The sequence below is a fragment of the Callionymus lyra genome, chromosome 12, assembly GCF_982586985.1.
Source record: "Callionymus lyra chromosome 12, fCalLyr1.hap1.1, whole genome shotgun sequence".
Classification (NCBI taxonomy): Eukaryota; Metazoa; Chordata; class Actinopteri; order Syngnathiformes; family Callionymidae; genus Callionymus; species Callionymus lyra.
In genome coordinates, this window is record NC_141829.1 from 1,677,110 (window position 1) to 1,698,307 (window position 21,198).

The following is a 21,198-nucleotide window of genomic DNA, read 5'->3' on the forward strand; positions in this document are numbered from 1 at the left end:
CTCTGATCACTTCTTCCTCGTGTACTTCAGCCTCTGATCACTTCTTCCTCGTGTACTTCAGCCTCTGATCACTTCTTCCTCGTGTACTTCAGCCTCTGATCACTTCTTCCTCGTGTACTTCAGCCTCTGATCACTTCTTCCTCGTGTACTTCAGCCTCTGATCATTTCTTCCTCGTGTACTTCAGCCTCTGATCACTTCTTCCTCGTGTACTTCAGCATCTGATCACTTCTTCCTCGTGTACTTCAGCATCTGATCACTTCTTCCTCGTGTACTTCAGCCTCTGATCACTTCTTCCTCGTGTACTTCAGCCTCTGATCACTTCTTCCTCGTGTACTTCAGCCTCTGATCACTTCTTCCTCGTGTACTTCAGCCTCTGATCACTTCTTCCTCGTGTACTTCAGCCTCTGATCACTTCTTCCTCGTGTACTTCAGCCTCTGATCACTTCTTCCTCGTGTACTTCAGCATCTGATCACTTCTACCTCGTGTACTTCAGCCTCTGATCACTTCTTCCTCGTGTACTTCAGCATCTGATCACTTCTACCTCGTGTACTTCAGCCTCTGATCACTTCTTCCTCGTGTACTTCAGCATCTGATCACTTCTTCCTCGTGTACTTCAGCATCTGATCACTTCTTCCTCGTGTACTTCAGCCTCTGATCACTTCTTCCTCGTGTACTTCAGCATCTGATCACTTCTACCTCGTGTACTTCAGCCTCTGATCACTTCTTCCTCGTGTACTTCAGCATCTGATCACTTCTACCTCGTGTACTTCAGCCTCTGATCACTTCTTCCTCGTGTACTTCAGCATCTGATCACTTCTACCTCGTGTACTTCAGCCTCTGATCACTTCTTCCTCGTGTACTTCAGCATCTGATCACTTCTTCCTCGTGTACTTCAGCATCTGATCACTTCTTCCTCGTGTACTTCAGCCTCTGATCACTTCTTCCTCGTGTACTTCAGCATCTGATCACTTCTTCCTCGTGTACTTCAGCATCTGATCACTTCTTCCTCGTGTACTTCAGCCTCTGATCACTTCTTCCTCGTGTACTTCAGCATCTGATCACTTCTTCCTCGTGTACTTCAGCATCTGATCACTTCTTCCTCGTGTACTTCAGCCTCTGATCACTTCTTCCTCGTGTACTTCAGCATCTGATCACTTCTACCTCGTGTACTTCAGCCTCTGATCACTTCTTCCTCGTGTACTTCAGCATCTGATCACTTCTACCTCGTGTACTTCAGCCTCTGATCACTTCTTCCTCGTGTACTTCAGCATCTGATCACTTCTACCTCGTGTACTTCAGCCTCTGATCACTTCTTCCTCGTGTACTTCAGCATCTGATCACTTCTTCCTCGTGTACTTCAGCATCTGATCACTTCTTCCTCGTGTACTTCAGCCTCTGATCACTTCTTCCTCGTGTACTTCAGCATCTGATCACTTCTTCCTCGTGTACTTCAGCATCTGATCACTTCTTCCTCGTGTACTTCAGCCTCTGATCACTTCTTCCTCGTGTACTTCAGCATCTGATCACTTCTTCCTCGTGTACTTCAGCCTCTGATCACTTCTTCCTCGTGTACTTCAGCCTCTGATCACTTCTTCCTCGTGTACTTCAGCCTCTGATCACTTCTTCCTCGTGTACTTCAGCATCTGATCACTTCTACCTCGTGTACTTCAGCCTCTGATCACTTATTCCTCGTGTACTTCAGCATCTGATCACTTCTACCTCGTGTACTTCAGCCTCTGATCACTTCTTCCTCGTGTACTTCAGCATCTGATCACTTCTTCCTCGTGTACTTCAGCATCTGATCACTTCTTCCTCGTGTACTTCAGCCTCTGATCACTTCTTCCTCGTGTACTTCAGCATCTGATCACTTCTACCTCGTGTACTTCAGCCTCTGATCACTTCTTCCTCGTGTACTTCAGCATCTGATCACTTCTACCTCGTGTACTTCAGCCTCTGATCACTTCTTCCTCGTGTACTTCAGCATCTGATCACTTCTACCTCGTGTACTTCAGCCTCTGATCACTTCTTCCTCGTGTACTTCAGCATCTGATCACTTCTTCCTCGTGTACTTCAGCATCTGATCACTTCTTCCTCGTGTACTTCAGCCTCTGATCACTTCTTCCTCGTGTACTTCAGCATCTGATCACTTCTTCCTCGTGTACTTCAGCATCTGATCACTTCTTCCTCGTGTACTTCAGCCTCTGATCACTTCTTCCTCGTGTACTTCAGCATCTGATCACTTCTTCCTCGTGTACTTCAGCATCTGATCACTTCTTCCTCGTGTACTTCAGCCTCTGATCACTTCTTCCTCGTGTACTTCAGCATCTGATCACTTCTACCTCGTGTACTTCAGCCTCTGATCACTTCTTCCTCGTGTACTTCAGCATCTGATCACTTCTACCTCGTGTACTTCAGCCTCTGATCACTTCTTCCTCGTGTACTTCAGCATCTGATCACTTCTACCTCGTGTACTTCAGCCTCTGATCACTTCTTCCTCGTGTACTTCAGCATCTGATCACTTCTTCCTCGTGTACTTCAGCATCTGATCACTTCTTCCTCGTGTACTTCAGCCTCTGATCACTTCTTCCTCGTGTACTTCAGCATCTGATCACTTCTTCCTCGTGTACTTCAGCATCTGATCACTTCTTCCTTGTGTACTTCAGCCTCTGATCACTTCTTCCTCGTGTACTTCAGCATCTGATCACTTCTTCCTCGTGTACTTCAGCATCTGATCACTTCTTCCTCGTGTACTTCAGCATCTGATCACTTCTTCCTCGTGTACTTCAGCATCTGATCACTTCTTCCTTGTGTACTTCAGCCTCTGATCACTTCTTCCTCGTGTACTTCAGCATCTGATCACTTCTTCCTCGTGTACTTCAGCATCTGATCACTTCTTCCTCGTGTACTTCAGCCTCTGATCACTTCTTCCTCGTGTACTTCAGCATCTGATCACTTCTACCTCGTGTACTTCAGCCTCTGATCACTTCTTCCCTTCTTCTCACACATTGTGTACAAACAAACGCAAACACACTTTACGAGCCTCCATAAACACACCATGAATCATGGATGAGTTGAAATACCTCCACAGAAGAAGAGCGACCAACATTAAAAACGTACGTGAACATAAACACTGATGTTTCCGAGACAAACGTGGAGAAGAAGAAAAGTTTTAAGATCCAACAACAAACCAATGATTTGTTCATGAATTAAACACAATTATGGTGAATTAATCAAACACTGAATAAAAGGAAAAAGAAACAGTTTTAACTTTAACTTCATCAATTCACAGGAAAGTGAAGGTTTTGATTCGAAGTGATTTTTCCTGCAGTGATGACGCGAAGTGATGACGTTTGATCAAATATTCATCGAGTCTCAACTTGAACTGTCCTCAGATCTGCCAGAGAGTCTCTGTGTCTGAAGCTGGAATTTAAAAACACTCAGTTTTGTGATTGTGTTGTTTGTGTTTCACTTCAACATGAAGATCTGATGAGTGTGTTGAGTTGAGACTCGACCACACGTTCGAACACGTTCATCAGTCGTTATTTCAAAGCATTGACGAGCAGCTTCGTTCTTGATCATCAATAACTTACGATCGAGTCTAAACGAACAAAACACTTCTCGCTTCAGAGTCAAACATTCTATGAGAAGCTTCTGTTTTATCTCTCCTTGTACAAGTAAAAAGCTTTAAGCTCTCAACACGACTCGCTCTAACTCTCGTTGTGTTGACGCTTATTTAAATGATCAATAACGACACAGACGTTCAAGTTCGTATAAATAAGATCAACCTCGACCTCGTCTCGTCTGTTCGATCGACAATAGTTTGTTTTCCTGGATAACGAGTGAATAAATCGACAAACACACAATGCTTTTTGAAAAATGTCTCTGAACGTGTCTATGGAAGTGATCGTGATCAATACATTGTTCTCACACATTGATCAAATGAAAGTGATCAATATATTGTTCTCACACATTGATCAAATGAAAGTGATCAATACGTAGTTCTCACACATTGATCAAATGAAAGTGATCAATACGTAGTTCTCACACATTGATCAAATGAAAGTGATCAATATATTGTTCTCACACATTGATCATATGAAAGTGATCAATATATTGTTCTCACACATTGATCATATGAAAGTGATCAATATATTGTTCTCACACATTGATCAAATGAAAGTGATAAATATATTGTTCTCACACATTGATCAAATGAAAGTGATCAATATATTGTTCTCACACATTGATCATATGAAAGTGATCAATATATTGTTCTCACACATTGATCATATGAAAGTGATCAATATATTGTTCTCACACATTGATCAAATGAAAGTGATCAATATATTGTTCTCACACATTGATCATATGAAAGTGATCAATACATTGTTCTCACACATTGATCAAATGAAAGTGATCAATATATTGTTCTCACACGTGGGCGTGTCTTCTTGGATAACTTCAAGAAGCACATTTTAGTGGGCGGAGCTTCAGTGTATTTTCTTATGTAAACATCTTTATTAAAATAGAGTTTTGTGCAAAAATAAACTGCCGAGTATAATAGAGTATAGTATAATATAATAGAGTATAATTTAGTATAATATAATATAATATAATAACATAAAGTATAATAGAATATAATAGAGTATAATAGAGAATAATAGAGTATAGTATAATATAATAGAGTATAATTTAGTATAATAGAATATAATAGAATAACATAAAGTATAATAGAATATAATAGAGTATAATAGAGTATAATAGAATATAATAGAGTATAATAGAATATAATACAGTATGATAGCGTATGATAGAGTATGATAGAGTATAATAGAGTATAATAGAGTATAATATAGTATAATATAGTATAATATAGTATAATATAGTATAATATAGTATAATAGAGTACAGTAGAATATAATAGAGTATGATAGAGTATGATAGAGTATGATAGAGTATAATAGAGTATAATAGAGTATAATAGAGTATAATATAGTATAATAGAGTACACTAGAATATAATAGAGTATGATAGAGTATAATAGAGTATACTAGAGTATAATAGAGTATAATAGACTATAATATAGTATAATAGAGTATAATTTAGTATAATTTAGTATAATTTAGTATAATTGAGTATAAATGAGTATAATTTAGTATAATAGAATATAATAGAGTACACTAGAATATAATAGAGTATGATAGAGTATGATAGAGTATAATAGAGTATAATAGAGTATGATAGAGTATAATAGAGTATAATAGAGTATAATAGAATATAAAAGAGTATAATAGAGTATAATATATTATAATAGAGTATGATAGAGGTCCCAGAACAATTTAAGACACACTTAAATCAGCACATTAGTTGAACTTAAAGAGAAAATAAATAGAATCAATGGATTCGACTCACGATCATATTTATTTACTGTGGTTTTTGCCAAAATAACAACTTTGTGGCAAATGTGGAAGAAAAATGATGATTTCATGTTTTATATTGTGTACGGAACATGTACGTGCACACGCACACACGTGCACACGTGCACACGCACACACGCACACGCGCACACGTGCACACGTGCACACGCACACACGTGCACACGCGCACACGTGCACACGCACACACTGGTTTTCTTCTTCTTCTTCTTCTTCTACAGCCGGAGACGAGCAGGAAATGAAACTCTGGACGAGAGGAAGTGACGTCACAGCTTTGTGTGAAAATAAAATAAATAAAGTTTTCTATCAAACCGGACAAAAGTATCGTTTGTCCACAGAAGTGATCAATAATTACTGGTGTTTACTTGATATTGTAGAACAAGAAGAAGAAACTGAAGGAACATTGTTGGTCATTTTAATCATTTGAACATTAATCTCTTCATTCCATCTGTTAAAAATAAGGAAATAAGTCGATGCTAAAAATGATGAATTGAAAGTTTAAAATGTATTGCATCTGCTTTTTACACGGATCAATTGAAAGCTCCGGAGATGATGGACAGAAGATGGATGAGAGGATGGATGAGATGATGGATGAGAAGATGGATGAGAGAAGAATCTAAACCACAGTCGTCACAAACACTTTGAACATCATCCGTCAGTGGAGCCTCAGGTTATCAACATAACTCTCCACTCTAAGATAGCACAGGTTTGGATTTGTCTTGTGTAGCAGGTTAACAAACACACACAAACAAACACACACACACACACACACACACACACACACACACACACACACACACACACACACACACACACACACACACACACACACACACACACACACACACACACACACACACACACACACACACACACACACACACACACACACACACACACACACACACACACACACACACACACACACACACACACACACACACACACACACACACACAAACAAACACACACACACACACACACACAAACACACACACACACATACACACACACACACAAACACACACACACACACACACACAAACAAACACACACACACACACAAACAAACACACACACACACACAAACAAACACACACACACACACACAAACAAACACACACACACACACACAAACACACACACACACACACAAAAAAACACACACACACACACAAACAAACACACACACACACACACACACAAACAAACACACACACACACACACAAACAAACAAACACACACACACACACACACACACACACAAACAAACAAACAAACACACACACACAAACAAACAAACAAACACACACACACACACAAACAAACACACACAAACAAACACACACACACACACACACACACACAAACAAACAAACAAACAAACACACACACACAAACAAACAAACAAACACACACACACACACAAACAAACACACACAAACAAACACACACACACACACACACACACACACAAACAAACAAACAAACAAACACACACACACAAACAAACAAACAAACACACACACACACACACACAAACACACGTTTTTTAAAACGTGACCAAAAGAATGGAGGTCATCAGAGACTCACCGAGACACGACCCCTCGACCTCCTCGTACCCCACGCTGCAGACGCAGCTTCCCAGCGGCACCAGCCAGTCTCCGTCGGCGCCGCAGAACAGCTTGGGCGGGTCTCGCTCCTGGGCGTGGTCCACGCACGACCCCCTGACCTCCACCAGCGAGGACGAGTCCACGCGAGGCACCGTGTCGGGGAAGGAGGCCAGGTTCCTCACGGTGTGCGGACACTTCTTGTAGTACACCCTCACGGACACCAGGGCGATGCAGGCGCCGATGTCCTGGAAGGCCAGGTGGAAGCCCTTCCCGGTCAGAGGACCCACCTCGCGCACCTCCGTGTTGAGCTTCAGGATCCGGTCGCCCAGGTCCATCTGCGTGAAGCTCTCGTCGGCGGCGATGGTGTCGATCTTGGTGAAGTGGACGGGCCTGAACTTGAGGCCGTGGGTCTCGTCCGTCTCGTGGTAGAACAGGTTGAAGGTCTCCTTGCAGGTCCCCGAGACCCAGGGGATGGAGTTGCAGTCGCGCAGGGTGAAGCGAAGCTCCACGTAGACCTTCTGGGCCGCCTGGCGGGAGATCCAGTTGGAGCGCAGCCAGTTGTTCTGGTTGGGTTCCATCACGTTGCACACCTGGAAGGTGTGGATGGGCCTGTTGTGCTCGTCCATCTCTGTGATCGCGTCCCACTGGGAAGAAGAGTTTTCACGTCAGAACCAGAACCAGAACCAGAACCAGAACCAGAACCAGAACCAGAACCAGAACCAGAACCAGAACCGAGTCCGATTACATTTCAGTAGTTTAATGAAAACGAAAAGCTACAAGAAATAATGTTATTTGCTCCTAATGTCGACTTGAATCCATCTTCGTAAACGTTCAAAGTTAAATAAAGTATTTACAATCAAAGTGTTTGTCGCTGTGAAGGTCAAGGTTCATCGACTGAAGTCCTCGACTGAACGACGTAAATGTCGTCGACTCTCAGGTCAGACGAGGTCAGAGGTCGACGCTCAGGTCAAACGAGGTCAGAGGTCGACGCTCAGGTCAGACGAGGTCAGAGGTCGATGCTCAGGTCAGATGAGGTCAGAGGTCGACTCTCAGGTGAGACGAGGTCAGAGGTCGACTCTCAGGTGGGACGAGGTCAGAGGTCGACTCTCAGTTCAGACGAGGTCAGAGGTCGACTCTCAGTTCAGACGAGGTCAGAGGTCGACGCTCAGGTCAGACGAGGTCAGAGGTCGACGCTCACGTGTTTCTCTAGTGTCGCGACTTGACCTCGAATCTCGTTGTGAATCTGAATAAATTAACATAAATAAGACGAATAAACATAGATAGATAGAAATAGAAAATAATTCTACTCGACTCGGAAAACTTTATTCATTCATTTCGTTCAGTAAAAACTCAAGCAGCTGTTCTGATAAATGAACTGGTTCATCTGGTTCATTAGAGCTGCTTGGCAGAGGTATGCGCTCTCAGAGTGCTGTGTTCACACGAGTCGTCAACACTTTAACGACATTAAGTGACAGATCAGAGGACGTTGAAAGAGAAGAAGAAAGAGATGAAGGTTCTGAGCCTAATAGTTAATATTTGATCAGTTATTTGGATCAACACACACATCATCGACAGCTGAGCTAATGGCTACACAAGACACTAGTTGAAGCTTCTCATCTGAAACTGTTTGAACGTGACTTGAGATCAGAGCCTTCACTGCACAGAACGCTTTCATTTCCAGCGACAAGTTCTCTGGCAGATGTTCCTTCACTGCGGCGTCAGGATCGTCGTCCATCACATCCAACACTGAGGTCTGAAGGTCGTGTTTAAAAGTCCATCAACATCACGAACTGAAGCGACTCGTAAACAAACATCGTTTATTTACGTCCGAAGCCATTTTTTCTCGTGTCAGACTCGTTAATAATGTTTAAACGAGCAAATTGAAAGTTGTCACCAGAGACTTGTGCAGCTGATGTTCCCAAACACTGAGCTGATGTTCCCGACACTGAGCTGATGTTCCCAAACACTGAGCTGATGTTCCCAAAACACTGAGCTGATGTTCCCAAACACTGAGCTGATGCTCTCAAACCCTGAGCTGATGTTCCCAAACACTGAGCTGATGTTCCCAAACACTGAGCTGATGCTCTCAAACCCTGAGCTGATGTTCCCAAAACACTGAGCTGATGTTCCCAAAAACTGAGCTGATGCTCTCAAACCCTGAGCTGATGTTCCCAAACACTGAGCTGATGTTCCCAAACACTGAGCTGATGTTCCCAAACACTGAGCTGATGTTCCCAAACCCTGAGCTGATGTTCCCAAACACTGAGCTGATGTTCCCAAACACTGAGCTGATGTAACCAAACACTGAGCTGATGTTCCCAAACACCGAGCTGATGTTCCCAAACACTGAGCTGATGTTACCAAACACTGAGCTGATGTTACCAAACACTGAGCTGATGTTCCCAAACACCGAGCTGATGTTCCCAAACACTGAGCTGATGTTACCAAAACACCGAGCTGATGTTCCCAAACACTGAGCTGATGTTACCAAACACTGAGCTGATGTTACCAAAACACCGAGCTGATGTTCCCAAACACTGAGCTGATGTTACCAAACACTGAGCTGATGTTACCAAACACTGAGCTGATGTTACCAAACACTGAGCTGATGTTCCCAAACACTGAGCTGATGTTCCCAAACCCTGAGCTGATGCTCTCAAACCCTGAGCTGATGTTCTCAAACACTGAGCTGATGTTCCCAAACACTGAGCTGATGTTCCCAAACACTGAGCTGATGCTCTCAAACCCTGAGCTGATGTTCTCAAACACTGAGCTGATGTTACCAAACACTGAGCTGATGTTCCCAAACACTGAGCTGATGTTACCAAACACTGAGCTGATGTTCCCAAACACCGAGCTGATGTTCCCAAACACTGAGCTGATGTTACCAAAACACCGAGCTGATGTTCCCAAACACTGAGCTGATGTTACCAAACACTGAGCTGATGTTACCAAAACACCGAGCTGATGTTCCCAAACACTGAGCTGATGTTACCAAACACTGAGCTGATGTTACCAAACACTGAGCTGATGTTACCAAACACTGAGCTGATGTTCCCAAACACCAAGCTGATGTTCCCAAACACTGAGCTGATGCTCTCAAACCCTGAGCTGATGTTCTCAAACACTGAGCTGATGTTCCCAAACACTGAGCTGATGTTCCCAAACCCTGAGCTGATGTTCCCAAACACTGAGCTGATGTTCCCAAACACTGAGCTGATGTTCCCAAACACTGAGCTGATGTTCCCAAACTCTGAGCTGATGTTCCCAAACACTGGGCTGATGTTCCCAAACACTGAGCTGATGTTCCCAAACACTGAGCTGATGTTCCCAAACACTGAGCTGATGTTCCCAAACACTGAGCTGATGTTACCAAACACTGAGCTGATGTTCCCAAACACCGAGCTGATGTTCCCAAACACTGAGCTGATGTTACCAAACACTGAGCTGATGTTCCCAAACACCGAGCTGATGTTCCCAAACACTGAGCTGATGTTACCAAACACTGAGCTGATGTTCCCAAACACTGAGCTGATGTTACCAAACACTGAGCTGATGTTACCAAACACTGAGCTGATGTTACCAAACACTAAGCTGATGTTCCCAAACACTGAGCTGATGTTACCAAAACACCGAGCTGATGTTACCAAACACTGAGCTGATGTTACCAAAAACTGAGCTGATGTTACCGAACACTGAGCTGATGTTACCAAACACTGAGCTGATGTTCCCAAACACTGAGCTGATGTTACCAAACACTGAGCTGATGTTCTAAAACACTGAGCTGATGTTCCCAAACACTGAGCTGATGTTCTAAAACACTGAGCTGATGTTCCCAAACACTGAGCTGATGTTACCAAACACTGAGCTGATGTTCCCAAACCCTGAGCTGATGTTACCAAACACTGAGCTGATGTTACCAAACACTGAGCTGATGTTACCAAACACTGAGCTGATGTTTCCAAACACCGAGCTGATGTTCCCAAACACTGAGCTGATGTTACCAAACACTGAGCTGATGTTACCAAACACTGAGCTGATGTTACCAAACACTGAGCTGATGTTCCCAAACACTGAGCTGATGCTCTCAAACCCTGAGCTGATGTTCCCAAAACACTGAGCTGATGTTCCCAAAAACTGAGCTGATGCTCTCAAACCCTGAGCTGATGTTCCCAAACACTGAGCTGATGTTCCCAAACACTGAGCTGATGTTCCCAAACACTGAGCTGATGTTCCCAAACCCTGAGCTGATGTTCCCAAACACTGAGCTGATGTTCCCAAACACTGAGCTGATGTAACCAAACACTGAGCTGATGTTCCCAAACACTGAGCTGATGTTCCCAAACACTGAGCTGATGTTACCAAACACTGAGCTGATGTTACCAAACACTGAGCTGATGTTCCCAAACACCGAGCTGATGTTCCCAAACACTGAGCTGATGTTACCAAAACACCGAGCTGATGTTCCCAAACACTGAGCTGATGTTACCAAACACTGAGCTGATGTTTCCAAACACCGAGCTGATGTTCCCAAACACTGAGCTGATGTTACCAAACACTGAGCTGATGTTACCAAACACTGAGCTGATGTTACCAAACACTGAGCTGATGTTCCCAAACACTGAGCTGATGCTCTCAAACCCTGAGCTGATGTTCCCAAAACACTGAGCTGATGTTCCCAAAAACTGAGCTGATGCTCTCAAACCCTGAGCTGATGTTCCCAAACACTGAGCTGATGTTCCCAAACACTGAGCTGATGTTCCCAAACACTGAGCTGATGTTCCCAAACCCTGAGCTGATGTTCCCAAACACTGAGCTGATGTTCCCAAACACTGAGCTGATGTAACCAAACACTGAGCTGATGTTCCCAAACACTGAGCTGATGTTCCCAAACACTGAGCTGATGTTACCAAACACTGAGCTGATGTTACCAAACACTGAGCTGATGTTCCCAAACACCGAGCTGATGTTCCCAAACACTGAGCTGATGTTACCAAAACACCGAGCTGATGTTCCCAAACACTGAGCTGATGTTACCAAACACTGAGCTGATGTTACCAAAACACCGAGCTGATGTTCCCAAACACTGAGCTGATGTTACCAAACACTGAGCTGATGTTACCAAACACTGAGCTGATGTTACCAAACACTGAGCTGATGTTCCCAAACACTGAGCTGATGTTCCCAAACACTGAGCTGATGTTCCCAAACACTGAGCTGATGCTCTCAAACCCTGAGCTGATGTTCTCAAACACTGAGCTGATGTTCCCAAACACTGAGCTGATGTTCCCAAACACTGAGCTGATGTTCCCAAACCCTGAGCTGATGTTCCCAAACACTTAGCTGATGTTCCCAAAAACTGAGCTGATGCTCTCAAACCCTGAGCTGATGTTCCCAAACCCTGAGCTGATGTTCCCAAACACTTAGCTGATGTTCCCAAAAACTGAGCTGATGCTCTCAAACCCTGAGCTGATGTTCTCAAACACTGAGCTGATGTTCCCAAACACTGAGCTGATGTTCCCAAACACTGAGCTGATGTTACCAAACACTGAGCTGATGTTCCCAAACACTGAGCTGATGTTACCAAACACTGAGCTGATGTTCCCAAACACCGAGCTGATGTTCCCAAACACTGAGCTGATGTTACCAAAACACCGAGCTGATGTTCCCAAACACTGAGCTGATGTTACCAAACACTGAGCTGATGTTACCAAAACACCGAGCTGATGTTCCCAAACACTGAGCTGATGTTACCAAACACTGAGCTGATGTTACCAAACACTGAGCTGATGTTACCAAACACTGAGCTGATGTTCCCAAACACCAAGCTGATGTTCCCAAACACTGAGCTGATGCTCTCAAACCCTGAGCTGATGTTCTCAAACACTGAGCTGATGTTCCCAAACACTGAGCTGATGTTCCCAAACCCTGAGCTGATGTTCCCAAACACTGAGCTGATGTTCCCAAACTCTGAGCTGATGTTACCAAACACTGAGCTGATGTTAGCAAACACTGAGCTGATGTTCTAAAACACTGAGCTGATGTTCCCAAACACTGAGCTGATGTTACCAAAACACCGAGCTGATGTTACCAAACACTGAGCTGATGTTACCAAACACTGAGCTGATGTTACCAAACACTGAGCTGATGTTCCCAAACACTGAGCTGATGTTACCAAAACACCGAGCTGATGTTACCAAACACTAAGCTGATGTTCCCAAACACTGAGCTGATGTTACCAAAACACCGAGCTGATGTTACCAAACACTGAGCTGATGTTACCAAACACTGAGCTGATGTTACCAAACACTGAGCTGATGTTACCAAACACTGAGCTGATGTTAGCAAACACTGAGCTGATGTTCTAAAACACTGAGCTGATGTTCCCAAACACTGAGCTGATGTTCTAAAACACTGAGCTGATGTTCCCAAACACTGAGCTGATGTTACCAAACACTGAGCTGATGTTCCCAAACCCTGAGCTGATGTTACCAAACACTGAGCTGATGTTACCAAACACTGAGCTGATGTTACCAAACACTGAGCTGATGTTTCCAAACACCGAGCTGATGTTCCCAAACACTGAGCTGATGTTACCAAACACTGAGCTGATGTTACCAAACACTGAGCTGATGTTACCAAACACTGAGCTGATGTTACCAAACACTGAGCTGATGTTCTCAAACACTGAGCTGATGTTACCAAACACTGAGCTGATGTTCCCAAACACTGAGCTGATGTTACCAAACACTGAGCTGATGTTCCCAAACACTGAGCTGATGTTACCAAACACTGGTCTCGAAAAGCGCTATATAAATATATATTACTTACTTACTTACTTACTGAGCTGATGTTCCCAAACACTGAGCTGATGTTACCAAACACTGAGCTGATGTTCCCAAACACTGAGCTGATGTTCCCAAACACTGAGCTGATGTTCCCAAACACTGAGCTGATGCTCTCAAACCCTGAGCTGATGTTCCCAAAACACTGAGCTGATGTTCCCAAACACTTAGCTGATGTTCCCAAAAACTGAGCTGATGCTCTCAACCCTGAGCTGATGTTCTCAAACACTGAGATGATGTTCCCAAACACTGAGCTGATGTTCCCAAACCCTGAGCTGATGTTCCCAAACACTGAGCTGATGTTCCCAAAAACTGAGCTGATGCTCTCAAACCCTGAGCTGATGTTCTCAAACACTGAGCTGATGTTCCCAAACACTGAGCTGATGTTCCCAAACACTGAGCTGATGTTACCAAACACTGAGCTGATGTTCCCAAACACTGAGCTGATGTTACCAAACACTGAGCTGATGTTCCCAAACACCGAGCTGATGTTCCCAAACACTGAGCTGATGTTACCAAAACACCGAGCTGATGTTCCCAAACACTGAGCTGATGTTACCAAACACTGAGCTGATGTTACCAAAACACCGAGCTGATGTTCCCAAACACTGAGCTGATGTTACCAAACACTGAGCTGATGTTACCAAACACTGAGCTGATGTTACCAAACACTGAGCTGATGTTCCCAAACACCAAGCTGATGTTCCCAAACACTGAGCTGATGCTCTCAAACCCTGAGCTGATGTTCTCAAACACTGAGCTGATGTTCCCAAACACTGAGCTGATGTTCCCAAACCCTGAGCTGATGTTCCCAAACACTGAGCTGATGTTCCCAAACACTGAGCTGATGTTCCCAAACTCTGAGCTGATGTTCCCAAACACTGAGCTGATGTTCCCAAACACTGAGCTGATGTTCCCAAACACTGAGCTGATGTTCCCAAACACTGAGCTGATGTTCCCAAACACTGAGCTGATGTTACCAAACACTGAGCTGATGTTACCAAAACACCGAGCTGATGTTCCCAAACACTGAGCTGATGTTACCAAACACTGAGCTGATGTTACCAAACACTGAGCTGATGTTACCAAACACTGAGCTGATGTTCCCAAACACTGAGCTGATGTTCCCAAACACTGAGCTGATGCTCTCAAACCCTGAGCTGATGTTCTCAAACACTGAGCTGATGTTCCCAAACACTGAGCTGATGTTCCCAAACACTGAGCTGATGTTCCCAAACACTGAGCTGATGTTCCCAAAACACTGAGCTGATGTTCCCAAACACTGAGCTGATGTTACCAAACACTGAGCTGATGTTCCCAAACACTGAGCTGATGTTCCCAAACACTGAGCTGATGTTACCAAACACTGAGCTGATGTTCCCAAACACTGAGCTGATGTTCCCAAACACTGAGCTGATGCTCTCAAACCCTGAGCTGATGTTCTCAAACACTGAGCTGATGTTCCCAAACACTGAGCTGATGTTCCCAAACACTGAGCTGATGTTCCCAAACACTGAGCTGATGTTCCCAAACACTGAGCTGATGTTCCCAAACACTGAGCTGATGTTACCAAACACTGAGCTGATGTTCCCAAACACTGAGCTGATGTTCCCAAACACTGAGCTGATGTTACCAAACACTGAGCTGATGTTCCCAAACACTGAGCTGATGTTCCCAAACACTGAGCTGATGTTACCAAACACTGAGCTGATGTTACCAAAACACCGAGCTGATGTTCCCAAACACTGAGCTGATGTTACCAAACACTGAGCTGATGTTACCAAACACTGAGCTGATGTTACCAAACACTGAGCTGATGTTCCCAAACACTGAGCTGATGTTCCCAAACACTGAGCTGATGCTCTCAAACCCTGAGCTGATGTTCTCAAACACTGAGCTGATGTTCCCAAACACTGAGCTGATGTTCCCAAACACTGAGCTGATGTTCCCAAACACTGAGCTGATGTTCCCAAAACACTGAGCTGATGTTCCCAAACACTGAGCTGATGTTACCAAACACTGAGCTGATGTTCCCAAACACTGAGCTGATGTTCCCAAACACTGAGCTGATGTTACCAAACACTGAGCTGATGTTACCAAACACTGAGCTGATGTTCCCAAACACTGAGCTGATGTTCCCAAACACTGAGCTGATGTTACCAAACACTGAGCTGATGTTACCAAACACTGAGCTGATGTTCCCAAACACTGAGCTGATGCTCTCAAACCCTGAGCTGATGTTCTCAAACACTGAGCTGATGTTCCCAAACACTGAGCTGATGTTCCCAAACACTGAGCTGATGTTCCCAAACACTGAGCTGATGTTCCCAAACACTGAGCTGATGTTCCCAAACACTGAGCTGATGTTACCAAACACTGAGCTGATGTTCCCAAACACTGAGCTGATGTTCCCAAACACTGAGCTGATGTTACCAAACACTGAGCTGATGTTCCCAAACACTGAGCTGATGTTCCCAAACACTGAGCTGATGTTCCCAAACACTGAGCTGATGTTACCAAACACTGAGCTGATGTTACCAAACACTGAGCTGATGTTCCCAAACACTGAGCTGATGTTCCCAAACACTGAGCTGATGTTACCAAACACTGAGCTGATGTTACCAAACACTGAGCTGATGTTCCCAAACACTGAGCTGATGTTACCAAACACTGAGCTGATGTTACCAAACACTGAGCTGATGTTACCAAACACTGAGCTGATGTTCTAAAACACTGAGCTGATGTTCCCAAACACTGAGCTGATGTTACCAAAAACTGAGCTGATGTTCCCAAACCCTGAGCTGATGTTACCAAACACTGAGCTGATGTTACCAAACACTGAGCTGATGTTCCCAAACACCGAGCTGATGTTCCCAAACACTGAGCTGATGTTACCAAACACTGAGCTGATGTTACCAAACACTGAGCTGATGTTCCCAAACACTGAGCTGATGCTCTCAAACCCTGAGCTGATGTTCTCAAACCCTGAGCTGATGTTCCCAAACACTGAGCTGATGTTCCCAAACACTGAGCTGATGTTCCCAAACACTGAGCTGATGTTCCCAAACACTGAGCTGATGTTACCAAACACTGAGCTGATGTTACCAAAACACCGAGCTGATGTTCCCAAACACTGAGCTGATGTTACCAAACACTGAGCTGATGTTACCAAACACTGAGCTGATGTTACCAAACACTGAGCTGATGTTCCCAAACACTGAGCTGATGTTCCCAAACACTGAGCTGATGCTCTCAAACCCTGAGCTGATGTTCTCAAACACTGAGCTGATGTTCCCAAACACTGAGCTGATGTTCCCAAACACTGAGCTGATGTTCCCAAAACACTGAGCTGATGTTCCCAAACACTGAGCTGATGTTACCAAACACTGAGCTGATGTTCCCAAACACTGAGCTGATGTTCCCAAACACTGAGCTGATGTTACCAAACACTGAGCTGATGTTCCCAAACACTGAGCTGATGTTCCCAAACACTGAGCTGATGCTCTCAAACCCTGAGCTGATGTTCTCAAACACTGAGCTGATGTTCCCAAACACTGAGCTGATGTTCCCAAACACTGAGCTGATGTTCCCAAACACTGAGCTGATGTTCCCAAACACTGAGCTGATGTTCCCAAACACTGAGCTGATGTTACCAAACACTGAGCTGATGTTCCCAAACACTGAGCTGATGTTCCCAAACACTGAGCTGATGTTACCAAACACTGAGCTGATGTTCCCAAACACTGAGCTGATGTTCCCAAACACTGAGCTGATGTTCCCAAACACTGAGCTGATGTTACCAAACACTGAGCTGATGTTACCAAACACTGAGCTGATGTTCCCAAACACTGAGCTGATGTTCCCAAACACTGAGCTGATGTTACCAAACACTGAGCTGATGTTCCCAAACACTGAGCTGATGTTCCCAAACACTGAGCTGATGTTACCAAACACTGAGCTGATGTTCCCAAACACTGAGCTGATGTTACCAAACACTGAGCTGATGTTACCAAACACTGAGCTGATGTTCCCAAACACTGAGCTGATGTTACCAAAAACTGAGCTGATGTTCCCAAACCCTGAGCTGATGTTACCAAACACTGAGCTGATGTTACCAAACACTGAGCTGATGTTCCCAAACACCGAGCTGATGTTCCCAAACACTGAGCTGATGTTACCAAACACTGAGCTGATGTTACCAAACACTGAGCTGATGTTCCCAAACACTGAGCTGATGCTCTCAAACCCTGAGCTGATGTTCTCAAACCCTGAGCTGATGTTCCCAAACACTGAGCTGATGTTCCCAAACACTGAGCTGATGTTCCCAAACACTGAGCTGATGTTCCCAAACACTGAGCTGATGTTACCAAACACTGAGCTGATGTTACCAAAACACCGAGCTGATGTTCCCAAACACTGAGCTGATGTTACCAAACACTGAGCTGATGTTACCAAACACTGAGCTGATGTTACCAAACACTGAGCTGATGTTCCCAAACACTGAGCTGATGCTCTCAAACCCTGAGCTGATGTTCTCAAACACTGAGCTGATGTTCCCAAACACTGAGCTGATGTTCCCAAACACTGAGCTGATGTTCCCAAACACTGAGCTGATGTTCCCAAAACACTGAGCTGATGTTCCCAAACACTGAGCTGATGTTACCAAACACTGAGCTGATGTTCCCAAACACTGAGCTGATGTTCCCAAACACTGAGCTGATGTTACCAAACACTGAGCTGATGTTCCCAAACACTGAGCTGATGTTCCCAAACACTGAGCTGATGCTCTCAAACCCTGAGCTGATGTTCTCAAACACTGAGCTGATGTTCCCAAACACTGAGCTGATGTTCCCAAACACTGAGCTGATGTTCCCAAACACTGAGCTGATGTTCCCAAACACTGAGCTGATGTTCCCAAACACTGAGCTGATGTTACCAAACACTGAGCTGATGTTCCCAAACACTGAGCTGATGTTCCCAAACACTGAGCTGATGTTACCAAACACTGAGCTGATGTTCCCAAACACTGAGCTGATGTTACCAAACACTGAGCTGATGTTCCCAAACACTGAGCTGATGTTACCAAACACTGAGCTGATGTTCCCAAACACTGAGCTGATGTTACCAAACACTGAGCTGATGTTCCCAAACACTGAGCTGATGTTACCAAACACTGAGCTGATGTTCCCAAACACTGAGCTGATGTTCCCAAACACTGAGCTGATGTTACCAAACACTGAGCTGATGTTACCAAACACTGGCTATTTTTTCTGAAAGCAGTAAATCCAGAGCAAGTCAGTAACAAATCCTTCCAAAGATTCCAGGATCCAGATGGTTCCGTGACCACATGACCAGCTCTCTCTGCGAATATCAACATTATTCCTGAACGTTTTCTTGTGAATTTCAAGGTTATTTTTCTTACAGAAATACACAAGTATCCTCGACCTGAGTCTGGTTCTGCTCCAGGTTTCTTCTCATAGTTGAGTTTCTCCATTAAGATTCAACTGTCAAGTGTCTTGACTTTGTTGAGAAACTTTAAATAAACAGATTTACTTTAAAACATTCCATTACGTAGTAGTTCTGATTTTTCTACTTCTTTTCTTCTCCTCCATCTTAGCCGAGATCATCCTCCCATCACACCTCTCGTTCTGCAGCGTCAGTCGCTTCTTTTCGTTCTCTTTTCGTTCTCTTATCGTTCTCGTTTCCTTCTCTTTTTGTTCTCTTTTTGTTCTCTTTTCGTTCTCTTTTCATTTTCTTTTCGTTCTCTTTTCATTTTCTTTTCATTTTCTTTTCATTTTCTTTTCATTTTCTTTTCATTTTCTTTTTGTTCTCTTTTCCTTCTCTTTTCGTTCTCTTTTCATTTTCTTTTCATTTTCTTTTCATTTTCTTTTCATTTTCTTTTCATTTTCTTTTTGTTCTCTTTTCATTCTCTTTTCCTTCTCTTTTCATCTTTTTTTCATTTTCTTTTTGTTCTCTTTTCGTTCTCTTTTAATTTTCTTTTCATTTTCTTTTTGTTCTCTTTTCGTTCTCTTTTAATTTTCTTTTCATTTTCTTTTCGTTCTCTTTTCGTTCTCTTTTTATTTTCTTTTCATTTTCTTTTAATTTTCTTTTCGTTCTCTTTTCGTTCTCTTTTCGTTCTCTTTTCATTTTCTTTTCATTTTCTTTTCGTTCTCTTTTCGTTCTCTTTTCGTTCTCTTTTCATTTTCTTTTCGTTCTCTTTTCGTTCTCTTTTCATTTTCTTTTCATTTTCTTTTCGTTCTCTTTTCGTTCTCTTTTCGTTCTCTTTTCGTTCTCTTTTCATTTTCTTTTCGTTCTCTTTTCGTTCTCTTTTCATTTTCTTTTCATTTTCTTTTCATTTTCTTTTCGTTCTCTTTTCGTTCTCTTTTCATTTTCTTTTCATTTTCTTTTCGTTCTCTTTTCGTTCTCTTTTCGTTCTCTTTTCATTTTCTTTTCGTTCTCTTTTCGTTCTCTTTTCATTTTCTTTTCATTTTCTTTTCGTTCTCTTTTCGTTCTCTTTTCATTTTCTTTTCGTTCTCTTTTCGTTCTCTTTTCGTTCTCTTTTCATTTTCTTTTCATTTTCTTTTCGTTCTCATTTCGTTCTCTTTTTGTTCTCTTTTCATTTTCTTTTCATTTTCTTTTCGTTCTCTTTTCGTTCTCTTTTCGTTCTCTTTTCGTTCTCTTTTCATTTTCTTTTCGTTCTCTTTTCGTTCTCTTTTCATTTTCTTTTCATTTTCTTTTCGTTCTCTTTTCGTTCTCTTTTCGTTCTCTTTTCCTTCTCTTTTCATTTTCTTTTCATTTTCTTTTCGTTCTCTTTTCGTTCTCTTTTCGTTCTCTTTTCATTTTCTTTTCGTTCTCTTTTCGTTCTCTTTTCATTTTCTTTTCATTTTCTTTTCGTTCTCTTTTCGTTCTCTTTTCCTTCTCTTTTCCTTCTCTCTTCCTCACATGACTCACATATTTCCTCCATCTTTCTCCTCGTCTCTGTATCTCAACACAGTTCTCCTGAGCCTCTAAACCTCTAAACCTGGAATACTCTGGAATACTCTGGAATACTCTGGAATACTCTGGAATACTCTGGAATACTCTGGAATACTCTGGAAACACGACGTTTACTGCGATCGCTGAGAGCGTTTGAATAAAAACCAGAGAATCCAATATTTCATGTATTCGGCGTCAGAGTCGTCGTCCCTCCAGACTCTCTTTAAAGCGAGATGAGAAACGAATCACCTGCACGTCACACCTGAGATGAAGCAACTGATGGAAGATACACACATCGTGTTTCTGACGACAATACATCCATATTAC

At 43.1% G+C, this 21,198-nt stretch overlaps 1 protein-coding gene across 1 annotated transcript in view; it reads right to left on the reverse strand.

Annotated features, from left to right (window-relative positions):
• LOC148067977 (ephrin type-A receptor 6-like) overlaps window positions 1-21,198 on the reverse strand; it is a 156,546-nt gene that overhangs the window by 85,393 nt on the left and 49,955 nt on the right. Inside the window, exon 3 of the mRNA XM_087803628.1 lies at window positions 7,032-7,695. Within this exon, the coding sequence (XP_087659754.1) occupies window positions 7,032-7,695 (664 nt within the window). The remainder of the gene's footprint in view (window positions 1-7,031; window positions 7,696-21,198) is intronic.